Consider the following 16,654-nt stretch of genomic DNA (forward strand, 5'->3'; position numbering starts at 1 on the left):
ATATTAGAGCTAGGTTATTATTATTAAATTTTTAAGTTTTAGAGATAGGGTTATTTAATAGTCAATCTTATGCCTTACTTGAATTTAATTTTGCCAATTTTTTACGAAAATTTATACTTCTACCCAGCAACTCGAAACCTTCAGAATTGAGTAAATATAGAAACAAAATTGACACAAACTCTGAAATTTCCGAAGAACATTCGATAAGAATAATGGTGCCAAAAAAAATGGACAAAGGAGGTTCCGCGAAGGAATTAAATTGGGAGAACAAAAACAAACTTTAATTACATCGAATGTCTGTCCCATTCGATTTTGTTTATGATCAGCATTTAATTAAAGTTTATGGAAACCCCAAAACCACATCAATATCATGACAATATGAAGGATCAAACCCTTTTTTATCTTTGAAATACTTGTAATTAAAAAAAAAACACTTTCTTTAAAAATTCAATGTTTCAAGATGTTTCCTTTTCAGCAAGTTGGTCTGAACATACGGATATAAAAAAAAGTTCCTTTTTCTAATTCTCTATGTGGCCTGATTAGTGTTGGTAGAAAAATTTTCACTACAATGATAATTTCAAATTTGGGAGTCGTTAAATTTTAAATTTCTTTTCATTAGGAAGAAATATTGTAAATTCGATCCTCCTTTTACACATAGAAAAATACTTGTTGTTTTTAGCCGTGAGACTAAATCTATTCCTTACCATTATTGAAAAATTGACAACTCATTATTTAAAAAAAAAATCTTTACTTTTATATTTCTGGAGTTGAAGCATAAACGAGAATAAGATTGGTTATTAGTAGTGGAAGCAAAGTACTATTTTCCTTTTAACATAATACACTTGATTATAATAAGACTTGTTGAACTCTTTATAATTTGATGTTTTTTTCAGAAAAAAAATCATTTATTTTAATCATCGTAAGTTTCAAATTGTATGACATCTACAATCTCAAATACGTTAAAAAGAAAATTCTTAACAAGATCTCATTTAATCCTAATGTTTTCATTTTCTTTTTGAGTACGTTGTAATCATATTCTTTTTCTTTTCTTCTTCTTTTTTTTTCTTTTTCATTTTTTTTTATGATCGAGTGATGTGTAATATGTATTCTGACCATCATCTAATTATATGAGATCTAAACTATATCGTCACCTCATGAAAGATTTTTGTATTTTATCATAGTTGAGTTATGGAGACAAATTTGATTATTAAGTCGTCAAAGAAAAATACCGCCCAATTTTAAAATTTTACAGGTTACATTGAGGAAAAATGGGAGATTTTAAAAATGATAGAACTAACTAACAAAAAGAGGCCTCTCACCAATCAAGAATAACACTTTTTAAGTCAAATTTGACAATTTCTTTCTCAACATATGGCAGCAAAAAAATAAGTGCATTAGATATTTTTCGTTGATTCATTTATATTTTAATATCATTTTTCTCAATCGAATTATAAAGTGCAACCTAACCAACCTGAACCTGAGCATAACTCAGACATATATCCCGATTTGAGTCTCTCCTCTTGTCGATGCTAAACTCAAAATAATAATAATAATAATAATAATTACTCACAATCAAAACCAAAATGATCTTAATTCAAAGCACTGCAGTTGGTTCTAATCTCCCCTTGAGTTCCCGCGAGAACCTTCATCTTTCCCACCTTCACCATCGCCGTCGCAAAGTCCGCCATCCAAAGGCTCCGGCTATTCCGATACCTCCTCACCGCCGCCGCCGTCAACGGGTCGCTCTCCATCGCCTGATCGGAGCTCAAAACCCCCATCTTCCTCTTCAAATTCACATAGTACTGAACGTCCAGCCGATCCGGCGTCACGTTGTCGAGATCCGCCGTCCCGTCGAACCTCCCTTTCGGGCACTTGGACTTCAAAAACGCCGCAAATTCGGGATCCAGCGACGGGTCCGTCTCCACCGTGGCGTTGAAGAAGTAGAGGCGGCCGGCGAAGGCCCCGCACGGCGCGAATCCGACGGAGTGGGCGCCGGAGAGGGCCACCATGTCCTGCAGCGAGAGGCCTCTGGATTCGAAGTGGTGTTTGAGGAGGGTGATGTTTGGCGTGATCGGGGGGACGTTGGCGAACACGGCAGAGCCGTTGGAGACTCGGCCGTCGCGGCGGCCGGCGGGGACGGCGTAGGAGAAGGCGCCGGTGGCGAGGACGCTGTCGCGGGCGGCGAAGGCGAGAATGTCGGCGCAGGAAACGGTTTGTGGGCAACGGGATTCGAGTTTGGATTTGGCGTCGTCGATTATTTGGAAGCCGCGGAGTAATGGCTTTCCTGGACTGTGCCTCTCCATGTCGAAGTCGCTGTTCACGCCGGGGATCGAGTCCAGAAGTATGGAGCCGTCGCATCCCTGTGATAGTTCAGAATCCACACCAAGGATGAATCCACATTTTCGTAACAAACATTCTGTACTACTATACGGACATTATACTAATATAGTTTAATTAATTACTAATTTTGTTATTTTAGCTAATATACTTTCAACTTTCAAAATGTTTTTTTCTCTCTCTGTTAGGTTTGCAAGTGAAATACAAATAAAGTTCAACATTGGTTAAGAAAATGAGTGATCATAGATATATTAGAGAGTGGTATATGAGGTATTTGATGAAACCAAAAGCAAAACCATGAGACCTATATCATAAATGAGTACTTAGGGTGTAGTTATCATTAACTAATCTTCTACTTTTTTGAGGTCTATTTGAAAAACTTTAACATAAATTTTATATACAGTGAATGGCAAGAAATTTAGTAATTAGAATGCTGGATCTTAAAATTATGATTAAAAAAATTAGACAGAGTAATTAAATAGATCTAGTTTTATGAAGCTTGAGGCTTTAATTTTTACTATTAAGAATTTAAGGGTCTAATTTTTATGACCATCAAAACATACACGATATCGAGAAGAAGAAGAAGAAAGGAAAAAAAAAAGGTTCACTTGATAACATTCTTATTTCTTATTTCTGTTTCCTCATTTTTAATAAAGTAAAATTAATTTCATTGCTCTAACGTCCATTAATTCAAGTATGGTAAAACAATAATTTTATTAATGTTTTGAAACAAATTGGAATGGGAACCAGAACAAGAAAAAAAAATTCGTTTTAGTTGTTTCCAAAATTTCTATAAAGTTTTGAGAATATATAGTGTTCCAAAAAAAGAGAAACGAGAAACACACATAAGTAAAAAATGTTAAGATTTTTTAAGAAAACTAGAAACAATCGAAGGGACCATAAAAAAGAAACCATATCTAAGAACATACCCCAACAATGCAATCATGAAAATGCAATCGAATGATGCCAGCAGCTTGGCCAGGATCTTGAGCTACAGCTTTTGCAACAGAAGTTCTCACAATTCGTTCTGCAGAAGGGCATGTCTTACTATAGAATCCCACACTCAACTCTTCCTCAGCTTTAGAAATAATGACAATCCAACCTATCACAAAAATTGTCCACCAAAAAATCTTCTGCATTTTGTAGCTGGGAGAGATATATAATAGAGATATTACGCTTGGATATAGAAACACCCCTACCTTATTGCTATATATATACACTACATGCTACATTAAACTTTGTTTTTTTTCTGATACCTTTTGTTTTGTAATGGTTGAATTATAGTTTTCATGTTTGTAAACTTTTGTTTCTATTCATTTTGATCTACTTGAACTTTTGTCCATACTCTTCATGTCATCTACGAAGAAAAATGATATGACATTTTTAGATCGGATGTTCGTTTGAGTTTTTTAGACTCTGATACCATATCAATGTTCATTTCATCTCAAAACCAATTAGGGATGAGAGAAGTAATTCATGTCTATTATAAATCGATGTAAGGTTTCATTCTCTTTTCAATGTGAGATTCTTAACAACATTAATATAAATGTCTTTCAAAATATAACAATATAAATATGGTGATGGAGATTCGAATATTTCACTTCTTTAGATTATTCAATGGTTTAACTGAATAAATTAGACACATCTATGAAAAGGGTGGACTAAAATAAGATTTAAACCATTAAATTATTACCCAAATAACTAATGGAGTGATTTGTATTTCTCTACTGTTTGATTATTATAAATAATTAAATAGATAAATGTAGGACAATCTGAGTTTCCTAGGAAGAAACTAAGCTTGCCGGCAGCACTCTATCACATATGTCACTTATAAAACAGAGTTTATCATACATAAATATACAATTGATTTGATTTTTTCATGCCTTATTTACATCGAATGGCGGCCGTTCTATAATTTGTCCACCTCCTTAGCCATTTTTTTCCCTCAAAGAATACCTCCTTGTTATTGTCAACCGATTAAATATTTACTGTACTTTAACCAATAAAAATCCGTTGAGGTGAAGCTGTCGCGCGCCACGTGTGGAATTATTATAAGGATGCGTCGGATTTCATCAACCTAGAAGCAGGTAGGTAGAGCTCACTAGACCAGAGCCGAGTGCACCTTATAAAGGCCCCCGATATGTGTCGGATATCTGACACCATGTCTAAAGCGTATTTCAGACACTGCTACATCACTCTGTAATGGCAGGAAAAAAACACAGAATGTTGTGAAGGGTCCCATGCATCAATTGAATACTCCATCTTGTTGGAAAATTGAAGACCTTGAATAATTTTCTCTTTCACAGAAATATCTAAACACAACCAAAATATATGAAAATAGGAAGAAAACTGTAAAAGCACAAGAATAACGACACAGCAAATTATACTGGTTCACCACTAAGGACTACGTCCAGTCTTCCACTCAAATGTGGGTAATTCACTAATAATTGTTTAAGGATTAGAATACAAAACTCTCCCCAAAAATATCCCCTAGAGGTCCCAACAAAAGCCCTCTAGCTTCTAAGTATTATAACACACTATACTTAGGTACATGAATGAAAAACAGTCACTAAACCCACTGGATACAGAATCCTTTTTCAACACTGCCCACGACCACTCAAATCCCTTCTATTTGGATTCTGTACAAATGAAACCTTAACATAAATGCTCTATTTATAAGAGACCAAATATCCTAATTCTTATAGAAAAACAATATTGTAATCCTTATAAGTCAACAATATCCTACTCCCAGTAGGAATTGGTAATAGTGTTGAAAAATCCTTTTCTTAATAGGATATAGGTTTCCTGTTTTGGCTTCATAATCCCAACAATCTCCCACTTGGAGACAAAACGACAATTCTCTGCCTCCCACTGCATCAACAGTGCCCCATCAACTTCTTACACCCTCTATCAAGGCACAGTTCTGACTTCTCTATCAACACTGCTTGGCCCTACCTAAGCATCGTCTGACTCTGCCCCGAGATTAGGCAGCTCTACGTGGTCTTGTCCCCCAGACTTAGAGACATAGCCACGTACTCCTACTTGATCTAAGTGGTCCCCGTCACTTCCTTTCTCGATCGAACCCAACGACCTCTAAAGGAAGATTCCCCTAATGACTTGGCGTTCCCACCCAAGTCCGTCGCCACACTAGAAACAGAACTCGTACCCTTCAATGCACTAATTCGCCTATGCGACTTCACCAGCTCACTTGAACGTCTGACAGCTGAGGTATGAACTCAATGGCCTATCAAATTCCCGTTTCCCTTTTCTGTACTTCTCAACTGCTTTACTTAAGCTGATGACAGATTCTTCTGATCTGTTCTGGCCATCAATGCTGCTGGTCCTCTAAGGTCTCGCACTGAACCATCTGCAGCTACTCTGTGCATCGTCTGTCTTAGTGAACCCTTGGCAACCCCAAACTCTGACACATAAACAGAAGATCTCTTGTGGCTTGTTGCCACCACCCTGGATTCTCTCTTGAGATTCCAGCAACCCTCACTAAACTCACTGCTGTAGCCATCATCATCTAGCTTCCCTACGAATAACAAATTAAATCTGAAGCTAGAAATATACCTAACACCTCGTAGCACCAACTCGTCCCCTTTGCCTGTCTTCAAACAAACATCTCTAATTCCTTTCACCTCGGAGATACTCTCATTCCCCATCTTCACTGAGCCATAATCACCTACAGTAAGAGATGAGAACCAACATCTGTCTGAAGCAACGTGCTCTGATGCTGCAGTGTCAACCACCCACTGGTCTACAAATATGTTCCTTTGAACACAAGCCATAAACTCCTCAATTTGTTCTTCTTTTGTTACAACATTTGCAGTAGTGTTTCCCTTCTCAAGATCTTCTTTAAACTTCCTGCAAAAGCGTTTAATGTGTCCCTTCTTGTGGCAGTAATAACACTCTACTTCTCCACTGGAACTCCCACTACCCCTGCTATATCTCTGTTGTTGATTCCCATTGTAACTAATCTTTGTCTTCCCTTTGTTCTGAGCTACCGAAGCTGATTCAACCTCGTTTTCTGCCCCTGAAGTAGATGCAGACATTTTTCCTAATTTTCTCCGGGCTTCCTCAGATATGGCGGCATCACAAATAGCAGTAGATTTCAAGCTATTTTCTCCTAGCGAATTCGACACTGCGGTCTTCATCGTCTCCTAACTGTCAGGCAAAGACGTCAACAGCCTCATAGCTTTCACCTCCTCGTCAATCTTGACACCCATCCCTTCTAACTTGTTCAAGATATCGGTGAGTTCATTAATGTGGGAATTCACCGAGGTTCCCTCATCCATGTGGATATTAAAATACTTCGTCCATAGAAGTATCTTTGTATTGGCAGAAGGTTTTTCAACAAATCTTTCGCTATAGTCTCTTTCGCCACCAGACTACAAACATTCATTGATAATGTCATTCTGATGTTGGCAACGGCCTACTCATCCATCTCATTCCAATCCTTGTCCGGCATCCCTGCTGGTCTCTCTCCTAAAGTCTTGTGTATCTTCTTGCATGTAAGAAGATCCTTTACCTGTATCTTCCAAAAACTGAAATTCTCTCCATTGAACTTCAGGACCCCTTCATAATAATGGTGTGCTTGATATCTGTCACCCATGATGCTGCAACCTTACAGCTCTGATACCACTTGTTGGGAACTTGAAGACCTTGAATAATTTCCCCTTCCACAGAAATATCCAAACACAACCAAAATATATGAAAATAGGAAGAAAACTGTAAAAGCACAAGAATAACGACATAGCAAATTATACTGGTTCACCACTAAGGGCTACGTCCAGTCTTCCACTCAAATGTGCGTAATTCACTAATAATTGTTTAAGGATTAGAATACAAAACTCCCCTCAAAAATATCCCCTAGAGGTCCTAACAAAAGCCCTTTAGCTTCTAAATATTATAACACACTATACTTAGGTACAGGAATGAAAAACACTCACTAAACCCACCGGATACAGAATCTTTTTCAACACTGCCCACAACCACTCAAATCTTTTCTATTTGGATTCTGTACAAATGAAACCTTAACATAAATGCTCTATTTATAAGAGACCAAATATCCTAATTCTTATAGGAAAACAATATTGTAATCCTTATAAGTCAACAATATCCTACTCCCAGTAGGAATTGGTAATAGTGTTGAAAAATGTCTTTCTTAATAAGATATAGGTTTCCTGTTTTGGCTCCATAATCCCAACACACCTCTCTCACCCACTCTTCCTTTATAAGAAAAAGAGCCACACTAACGAAGGTAAGTTGATTTTTCCTACACAACCATATGTGAGATTTGACACACACTCTTAAGCAAACTCTAACCCTCAAGGTTACTAATCTTCTACTCTATTTGCTCCATACTCATTTGCTCCTAACTTGAGTTATAGCTTAATTAAAGCATCATACCACATTCGGGAGAGCACCATAAGTGTTGGATTTCTACATACAAGTAAGTAGACAGAAGTGTACGTGGCACTTATGCGTCACTCACCGTCGCGCCTACCTAGAAATTAGCATCAACATAATCTATGGTTTAATAGAGAATATTTATTGCTTACATGTATACAACATATTAATTCCGTCTTTGGGATGGACAAGATATCCGAGGCTTGGAGATCGAAGATTTTGCAGGAGAGATATTCTTTCCACGTTGAATTAGTTTGATCGATAGACAAAAACATTGAATTGATTGAAAAAATAATAATAATAATGAGGGTCATGGTCTAAATAATCTCTTGAGCAAAAAAGTTTAAATCTAGTCATAAAATCAAACGGTTAAAAAAGTTCTAACCTAGTAACAAAAACACGCGCTTAAACAACTTAATTAACAACCATTGATCCCACAATAAAAACCAACATACACAAAAAGAAAAAGATAAAAGATAAATGAAAAATTAAAGAAAAGAACGCCCACACCTACTCACAATCTATTAGAAGAAACACCTCAACTATAATAAATTAATTTCACCCTTTATTGAGATTGAAGTCTAGTAGACAAAGCCAAAGCCAATTTGAGTTATATTTTTTATCTACTGAGAAGGTAAAAATTTTAAAATTTTAAAAATATTCGTAAATTTTTTTGTATAATTGTAGAAAAAAGTTTTGTTATATCACAATCTATATTTTTAAAATTTTGTCTTAAAATAAAAAAAATTTTAAAAAAGTGAAAAAAAACTAAAATCAGTAACCTCATCGTACAGACCCAAAAGATTGTTCGGCCTGGAAGAGCCAGACTGACCCAGTCCAAAGAAATGCAGGCCCAATACAACTATGATTTCGGCCTGAATTCGACCGAACTATCACACCTGTAATTCTTGGGCCACGGGCCCGTTAATTACGCTACAAATTGCCTTGCCGACAAAGGAAGGAGAGAGTTGTGAATTCACGCGCACAAAAAACTAACATTATAAAAAAATTAAAAGATCAGTGATCAGTGATTACACACAGGGACATGGCACATGGAAGGTGGGCTTTCCAAGATTTTGACTTCCAAAAGGAAAAAAAATTCAAAATCCAAATCCAAATCAAATTAAATCTCTTTTTAAATAAAAAAATATTAATAATATAAATTCATTTCGATTAAAATACCATTTTATATCTTTAATTTTTTTTATTCTTTTTAGTCCCTATACCATTAAAATATTTATTTTGGCCTCTATGGCTATTATTTTGGTCCATATAGTTTAATTTTATTAATTTTAGTCAATATACTTTCAAAAATATTTAGTTTGGTTCATATATTCTTAACAAAAAAAACCATTTTAGTCGAGAAATTTTACTTTGAGTGTCATTTTTCTATCACAATCTCAACGTTAGGCTACACTTATTAAGATGTAATAAAGATTTTTGTTAAGATTAGAATTTAGGTTAAATTTTATGCAAATAAGGACCAACATGATAATTTTTTTAAAATACAAGACTACAAGCTACAAAACAAATATTTAAAAAATACATGAACTAAAATAAGATCCGAAGTAAATTAAAATAGTATTTTAACGTTTTTTGTTGTTACTCAACTAGAAATACAAGAGATGAGCTAAATTCATATCAGTTTAACCTTTCTTTCTTACCTCTTACATTGTGACACAAGCAAAAGTAAATTATGGTAGAATTAGGGGGCCGGGGCCGGGTGACGGACGACCGTGAAGCCGCCGTCGACGGCCAAGTCGTGGCCGCTGACGTAAGCGGACTCATCAGAGGCAAGGAACAAAACAGCTTCCGCCACGTGTCTAGGCTTCAAAACAATCCCCTTCAAGTTGGCCAGCGCGGCGGAGCTGTCCTCCGCCTCACGCACGGTCATGTTGTAACTGTTACACGTCATCGGCGTGGCAACCCCGTACGGCGAAACGCCGTTGACCCTTATCCCGTACCGGCCCAGCTCCGCGCACGCCGATTTGACCACCCCCACCACCGCATTCTTCGACGTCGCGTACCCCCACGGCCCCACTCCCCCCACCGCCGCCGCAACGCTCGTCGTGCAGATTATCGACCCACCTCTCCCACGCGCCACCATGGCCCTCGCCGCGTGCTTCACCGTCGCCGCCACGCCCCGCACGTTCGTCGCCATCGTGTTCTCGAACGCCTCCATGTCCAGCTCCAGGATTCCGGCCAGTGGGCCCATCACGGCGGCGTTGCTGAACAGAATGTCGAGTCCGCCGTGTTTCTCTACGGCGAACTTCACTGTTTCTTCCACTTGCTTCTCGTCTCTCACGTCGCAATGCCGGAAGCTCGCCCTGTCGGCGCCGATCGACGCCGCGACTTGGCGGCCCAATTCGTCTTGGATGTCGGCGACGATGACGAATGCGCCGTGCTCGGCGAATAGCCGAGCCGTCTCCTCGCCGATGCCGCTGGCGGCGCCGGTGATGAGGGCCACCTTCCCCTGCAACCTGAAAGATCACAAACATGATGCATTTTTTCAGATTGAAGATTGAATCTTTTGAAGAGGAATTAATGTGAGAATTAATTTTGGTTGGGATTTTGATGATTTGGGAAGATGATAGAATGAAGTATGATCAGAGATATGGAAAAAAATTTTAAAAATTAAAAAAAAAAAAATCTTGCCTTGGATTAGACATTGTGTTGAGATCCTTTGTCGATGGACTCAAACTTGGATCTTCATCTGATATAATATGGAGAAATTATTGGATGTGATGTTAATAAAAAAAAAAAAAAGAGTTTGCATAATTGGTCAGAAATTATTTAAAATTTTTAAGGTTTTAAGAGATATAAATGATTTAAAATTTTTATTTCTGTCTGTAATTAAATAAATTTATTATTGGGATGTTTACTAGAAGTGAAAAGAAAGTTTTACTATGTTTTGTCCTTTTAATCTTTTTCAAGATATAATAATAAAATGTGTTTTAATACCAAATACCAAATAACAATATTAATAATATATATTCATGAAAGAAAGTCCATTCTTTAATCAAATCAAACCAAGGTAATGAATTAAAACTTGCAAATTTCATAGCTATTGTTAAAAAAAAAAAATTGTAAATATCTGCCTCCAAATAAGAAAAATTTTAAGTGTGAGTTGTTTTACATCTAAGAAAATGATTACTTTCTAGATAGGATTTATATTCAGATTTTAAAAAATAATGGAAAATAAAATAAAAAGGAAAACGAAAACAAGCATTTAACAGTAATTTTGCTATGTGGCCAATTCTTCTTCAGATTGAAAACGAGATATTTGAAGAGGAATGTAGCTTTAAAAAATAAATAAAAAGAAAATCTTTGAAGAGGGATGTGAGAATTAATTTGGTGGGAATTTGTTAGTGAGAAGGAAAGAAAAATCTTAACTTGGGATACACACCTTCTAACTTTGGTTTATACATATCCTATTACTTTACTTTAATATTTTATTTTTGTTCATTTTAGTTATGTATCTCGGGATGGTATGATATTGTCCCTTTGTTTTTTGTTTCACCCAAAAGTCTCATACCAATTAAGATAATTATTTAATTTCTTATATATTCATGATCATTCATTTCCCTAATCAATGTACGACTTTGTTTTCAATCATCTTACAAACCCAACAATCCTCCCATCGAACAAAGTACCACCGAGCCTCCCCTCAAGTAGTCACTCATTCGTCTACTCTCGGACCTGAACTAATAGAGCACACTCATGGATTACCCCATGACCACACCTTCCAAGGCTCACTACTTTATTTGGCACTCTAGGATTCACTGACACAACTAGGTTTAGACCGTGGCTTTGATACCACTTGTTAAGGACAACGATACCTCAAGTATCCCTTTGGGTATAGCGCTCACGACTTTGCTTTTAGTTTCACTCAAAAAAACTTCATACCATATTGTTGGGTTTGTAAGGTGATCGCAAACAAAGTCTCACATTGACTAGGAAAATGAATGATCATGAATTATTATCTCTATTAGTGAGGGAATGAATCATGAATTTATATAAAATAGTCATAAATGTATAAAAATCGAAACAAAAATAATATTTAAAGTTTAGTTTTAAGAAATATATTAAAGTTAAAAAAGAAAAGAAAGAAAGAAAAAAACCCCGAATTATATCATATCATTACATGATCTCAAAGTGGATAATTTCTGTTAGACAGTGCCGGCGGCCGGTCTGCCGATTTAGAAAATTAAATGCAAGTGTGGAAAAGGGCGATTTTATTTATAATTCAATCATGTAACATCATGGGCTTAATTTATTTAGAAAAAAAAAGGTTTGTTCTAATATTTAAATAGTATTTTTGGTTGTTTTAAAAAAATAGTATTTTTGGTTAAATTTGCAACAGGAGATTTTACTTCATAATTTCTTGGTTTAAATAATCTTATATATTTCGGTTTATTTTGATAGGATACTTTTCAAACCTTCATGTTTGTTCTTATATTTCCCTTTGTTTCGGTCTCTGTATTTTTCAAACAATTCGGTTGGCTTTTAGCATTTATTATATATAAAAGTTATAGTTTATATAAAACTTCTAATCATTTCTGTCGGTGGACACTTCGTATATTTCACTTAATTAAAATAAATAAATAAACTCATTTATTTTGTCGGATTCTCTCTATTCCTAGCTACCACAGTTATTTCTTCATTTTGATATCAATAGGGTAAATTTAAAGTTCTAAGAATATTGGGTATAAATTTGAAATATTACATACGTTAAAGTCAATAATATATATTATTTAATAATTCAATCCTCCTATAGTATACATTCCAAAAAATAAAATGAAACAAGCTTATATCCAAGCTATTATTTCGATCATAATTCAATTGATTTAAAATCTGTCAGCATTCAATCTTTTTTTTTTGGAAGAATTGAATTATTTAATTTTAATCTAAGATAAATGTGTTTGAAATTTGATAATGAATCAATGAGCATGTGGATCATATTAGGAGTCTATAATTTCCAATTAGTAGGTGGGGTGCTCGAGCAAGTGGCTGAGATTTTTTATAAAAAAAAAAGTTTGAAATTTGTTGGTTCAATAATTGTACTTAAGGGCTATTCATTGAATGATTATAAAAATAAGTGGTGAAGGTCGTATAAATATCTGAAAAAAAAATACATGATTTGAAATTTTTGTTTCTCCCAAAATATATATGTGGGTAGATTAATTATAATAAATTGGAAAAATAAAGAGAAAAATTAATAGAATTTAGTTTATATACACTTCATTCTTATTTTGTACTAATTTTTATTTATTTTAGTCATTATATTTTAAAACGTCTTTTAAAAAATATCATTTTCATCTTTTTATCATCCATTTTTATTTTATCCAATTTCTTTCCATCATAAAATTTTAACAGGACGTTTCACCAACTAAATTTCTGGAATGTAATCACAGATTTGTATTAAAGATTTTCAATGGGTACGAACCAAATTGAACGCTTTAAAATTACAATATTAAAATAAACAAAATTGAAAATAAAAGATCCCAATTGAATATTTTTGAAGTGTAAAGATCAAAAAGTTGAGAGTACAAGAATCTGGCCAATTCAACCTTTTGAATTTTTGAGAGTTTATGACTTATTTTAGAAACCTTTTATTTTACATTTATTTAAAGATTTCATAATTTGTGAGTAGAATATTATGTTAAATACTGTGATTATAAAATAGAATAATATCGAACCTGAACATAGTTCAATTGGGACCTATTCCGACCAAAAGATTGTGAGTTCGAATTTCCACCCCCACATGTCTAAATCCCCACCTTTACTTGTCTAAAAAAATTAAAAATAAAAGTAATGAATGTGAAATTTTTTTCCTTAAATAGTACAACAATATGTGAGGGTGTAGAAATGAATGTTAAAGTTTAATGACACAATAATGAATAATTAAAAATTTTTGGAGACGAGATGGAAAATCATTATATGTCTAATTAATGTGTCACGTAACAGTGCTAACATGAACTTAGCTCAATAGTCAAGACACCTTTCCTGAAAAGTCGAGGTTCAATCTCACACCCTCACATTTGTTGTATTAAAATATGGTGTCATGTTAGAATTGAATTTTTTTTTTTTTTTTTTTGAGAATTAGAATTGAAACTTTTTAAATTTAGAAAGTTAATAAACAAAACAATAGTAAATTTGTAATTTAGTTAAAATGAAATGATGGAATTCAATTTAAATTTGTTAATGGACTTGACCCGGTCCATAATACACAACCGGGTAGCCCATGAAGACCAAAAACGATTCTTCTACTAGGCCCATAATGGTGGACTTTTGGGTCTTTTGCTGTTTTGTTACATAATTTGTATTAAAAACCCTAATTTAAAATAAATTCTTATCAAACTGATAGCAACCAAAATTCAGAAATCATCCAAAATCCAATCCATCAAAATAGTCCTCATTCTCATCTCTGCCACAGGTTAAGGAGGCATGATTGAAAATTTAGGGTTCGTTTAGTAACATTTGTATTTTTTTTTAAGTACAATAAATTAGGGATATGAGAATTTGAATCTCCAACCTCAAAGAAATAAATAGGTGTCAATTATCAATGAGTTAGGCTCACGTTGACATATAATATTTTTGTTTTTAGTTTTAGAGTAATATAAGTATTTGATGATTGTTTCTAATTCCCTCCCCGTTTTTAAGAAAAAATTCCAAAAATATGTAGAAAATTTGGAAACAACGGAATGAAAAATTTATGGTTTCTTGTTATATTACAATTTTATTCGAAACATAAATAAAAATATTATTTTATCATTATTGATTATAAGATAAATAATAAATATTAAAAATAAATATAAAGCAAAACTTTTAAATATTTAATTTAAAAAATTAATTCTCAGATAAAAACTTTAATTTTTTTTTAATTTAAAATTTTAGAGAAAGAAAAAAACAAGAAATGGTTTACTAAACAATTTTCTGTTATTTTTTTCAAGAACAAAAATAAAAAACAATCACGAAACACGGTTTTATTTTTATTTATCAAAAAAGAAGAAACAACGACCGAAAATGAAACGAATATTACTAAACGGTATCAATTTTTCGTCCTCATCAAAGAAAAATTTGAGAAAAAGTCCCAAATCTAACACTTTGCACCACATAAATATTAAAATCATGCAAGAACTTAAAAAAGAGAAAATCACATAAATGATTTGACCACTGAGTAGCCTCCATCAACGACCAAGTTTTGTCCACTCACACAAGCTGATTCATCAGAAGCAAGAAACAGAGCAGCCTCAGCCATATGGCTGGCCTTCAACACCACTCCCTTCAAGTTTGCCCTAGAACAGACAAGCTCTTCAACCTCACTCCCTTTCAAGTTCAAACTCCGGCAAGCCATCGGTGTCGCCACCCCGTGCGGCGACACGCAGTTCACTCTTATCCCATACGTCCCGAGCTCTGCACAGCTCGATCTCATCACCCCCACCACCGCATGCTTTGAGCTCGCATATGCCACTGGCCCTATCCCACCGATCATGGCCACCACACTCGCCGTACAGATGATTGACCCGCGTATGTTTTGCTCCACCATTGCTCGTCCAGCGTGCTTGATCGTCGCAATCACCTGTATAGAAAATGAATGTAAAACTAAAGCAGGAAGGTCTCGTGTTCGAAACACTAAAATTATGTTATTTCTTCCCTAAATATCAATATATAGTCACTTATGTCGACCCACAAGTGGAGAGGAATGGAGAAATTAATGTTAAAGAATATCAATAAAACATTTTATATATATATATATATATATATATAACTTATCAAACTTAAATTTTTGAATTTAGCGGTGATTTAAATATACCCCAGAGACGTTGGTTGTCATGACATTATCGAACTCTGCCATGTCGAATTCTAGAATTGAAGTGAAAGAGTCCATGACAGCAGCATTGCTGAAGAGAATATCGAGGCGACCATGCTTCTCAACGGTGTAGCTCACTGTTTCTTCGACTTGCTTCTCGTCTCTCACGTTGCAGTGACGAAAGCTAGCTTTATCGGCACCAATGGAGGCTGCCACTTGCTGGCCTAGTTCATCGTCGATATCAGCTACAACGACAAAAGCTCCGTTGGCTGCAAATAGCCTCGCCGTCTCCTCGCCGATCCCGCTGGCGGCTCCCGTTATGAGAGCCACCTTCCCATGCAGCCGCCTTGAGAAGTTTTAGGCATATAAATCAAGATCATCTCTTGTAATGTTGGAGATAAGAGAGAGAAGATATTATTACCTTGGTTGGGACATTGTTGAGGCTGTCTTCAACCTCTTTTGCTTTACTCAATCTTAGCATACAAATCTCTCTCTGTACATACACACATATATACACCATAACATTAACCTCGATATTTTAAAGATGTAAAAAAGTCTTTAAGAGGAAAAAGAAAAGAACGAGGAAAATTAAATGCTTACGATGGTGTCACGCATCTCTCTACTACTAAAATTTGATAATTCTGGTTATTTTCTACGTTCCTTCTTCCTATTTATAAAAATTTTAATGGTGACTGATCAATACCTAAATATTGTTAAAAAAAAATGAACCGTCGGTATTACTAATGAAGTTGTTGGTATGTAGTTAAATGTAAACAAAATTAATTAATTAATTAATTAATTGAACAATAATAAGCACAGTGGACTTATCAAGATATGAGTAATTAAATTAATTAATAGCCTAGATCTTCAAAGCCAATATTGAAAGTAATTGCCAACTTTAATATATACTAATTAAACACTGTTCACACGAAATTTCGTGGAGTTAAACTTTTATATTGTTTGTATGTGTTGTATAGTGGATTCAATCTCTAATCTTTTATACTCGAAGATTTGGAGTTGATCTTCGAATCTTCAAGTGTTCAAGAGTCTTCAATTTGGTATGAATTCTCTCAATCCTAAAATTCTGAACCT

At 34.8% G+C, this 16,654-nt stretch overlaps 2 protein-coding genes and 1 pseudogene across 2 annotated transcripts; all 3 read right to left on the reverse strand.

Moving 5' to 3' along the window:
• Positions 1-1,589: 1,589 nt before the first annotated feature.
• LOC111021556 (peroxidase 5 pseudogene) lies at positions 1,590-3,476 on the reverse strand (annotated as a pseudogene).
• A 5,825-nt stretch (positions 3,477-9,301) lies between these two features.
• LOC148208862 (short-chain dehydrogenase reductase 3b-like) lies at positions 9,302-10,566 on the reverse strand. Its single transcript, XM_088116948.1, has 2 exons — positions 10,405-10,566; positions 9,302-10,229 (listed from the first exon to the last, which is right to left on the reverse strand). Exons 1-2 carry the CDS (start codon positions 10,416-10,418, stop codon positions 9,455-9,457), a joined length of 789 nt encoding a protein of 262 aa, XP_087973074.1. The 5' UTR covers positions 10,419-10,566; the 3' UTR covers positions 9,302-9,454.
• A 4,103-nt stretch (positions 10,567-14,669) lies between these two features.
• On the reverse strand, positions 14,670-16,208 carry LOC111021542 (short-chain dehydrogenase reductase 3b). The gene is made up of 4 exons (XM_022298552.2): positions 16,163-16,208; positions 15,984-16,055; positions 15,566-15,908; positions 14,670-15,331 (listed from the first exon to the last, which is right to left on the reverse strand). Exons 2-4 carry the CDS (start codon positions 15,995-15,997, stop codon positions 14,906-14,908), a joined length of 783 nt encoding a protein of 260 aa, XP_022154244.2. The 5' UTR covers positions 15,998-16,055; positions 16,163-16,208; the 3' UTR covers positions 14,670-14,905.
• Between the last annotated feature and the right edge of the window lie 446 nt (positions 16,209-16,654).

This window comes from Momordica charantia, assembly GCF_013281855.1.
Source record: "Momordica charantia cultivar OHB3-1 chromosome 9 unlocalized genomic scaffold, Mcharantia_2.0 BLBB01000009.1, whole genome shotgun sequence".
NCBI lineage: Eukaryota > Viridiplantae > Streptophyta > Magnoliopsida > Cucurbitales > Cucurbitaceae > Momordica > Momordica charantia.

Coding starts and splice junctions, on each gene's coding strand:
- LOC111021542 (XM_022298552.2), bottom strand. Junction 15,332..15,565: donor TGACAACCAACGTCTCTGGG/GTATATTTAAAT, acceptor TTTTCTATACAG/GTGATTGCGACGATCAAGCA.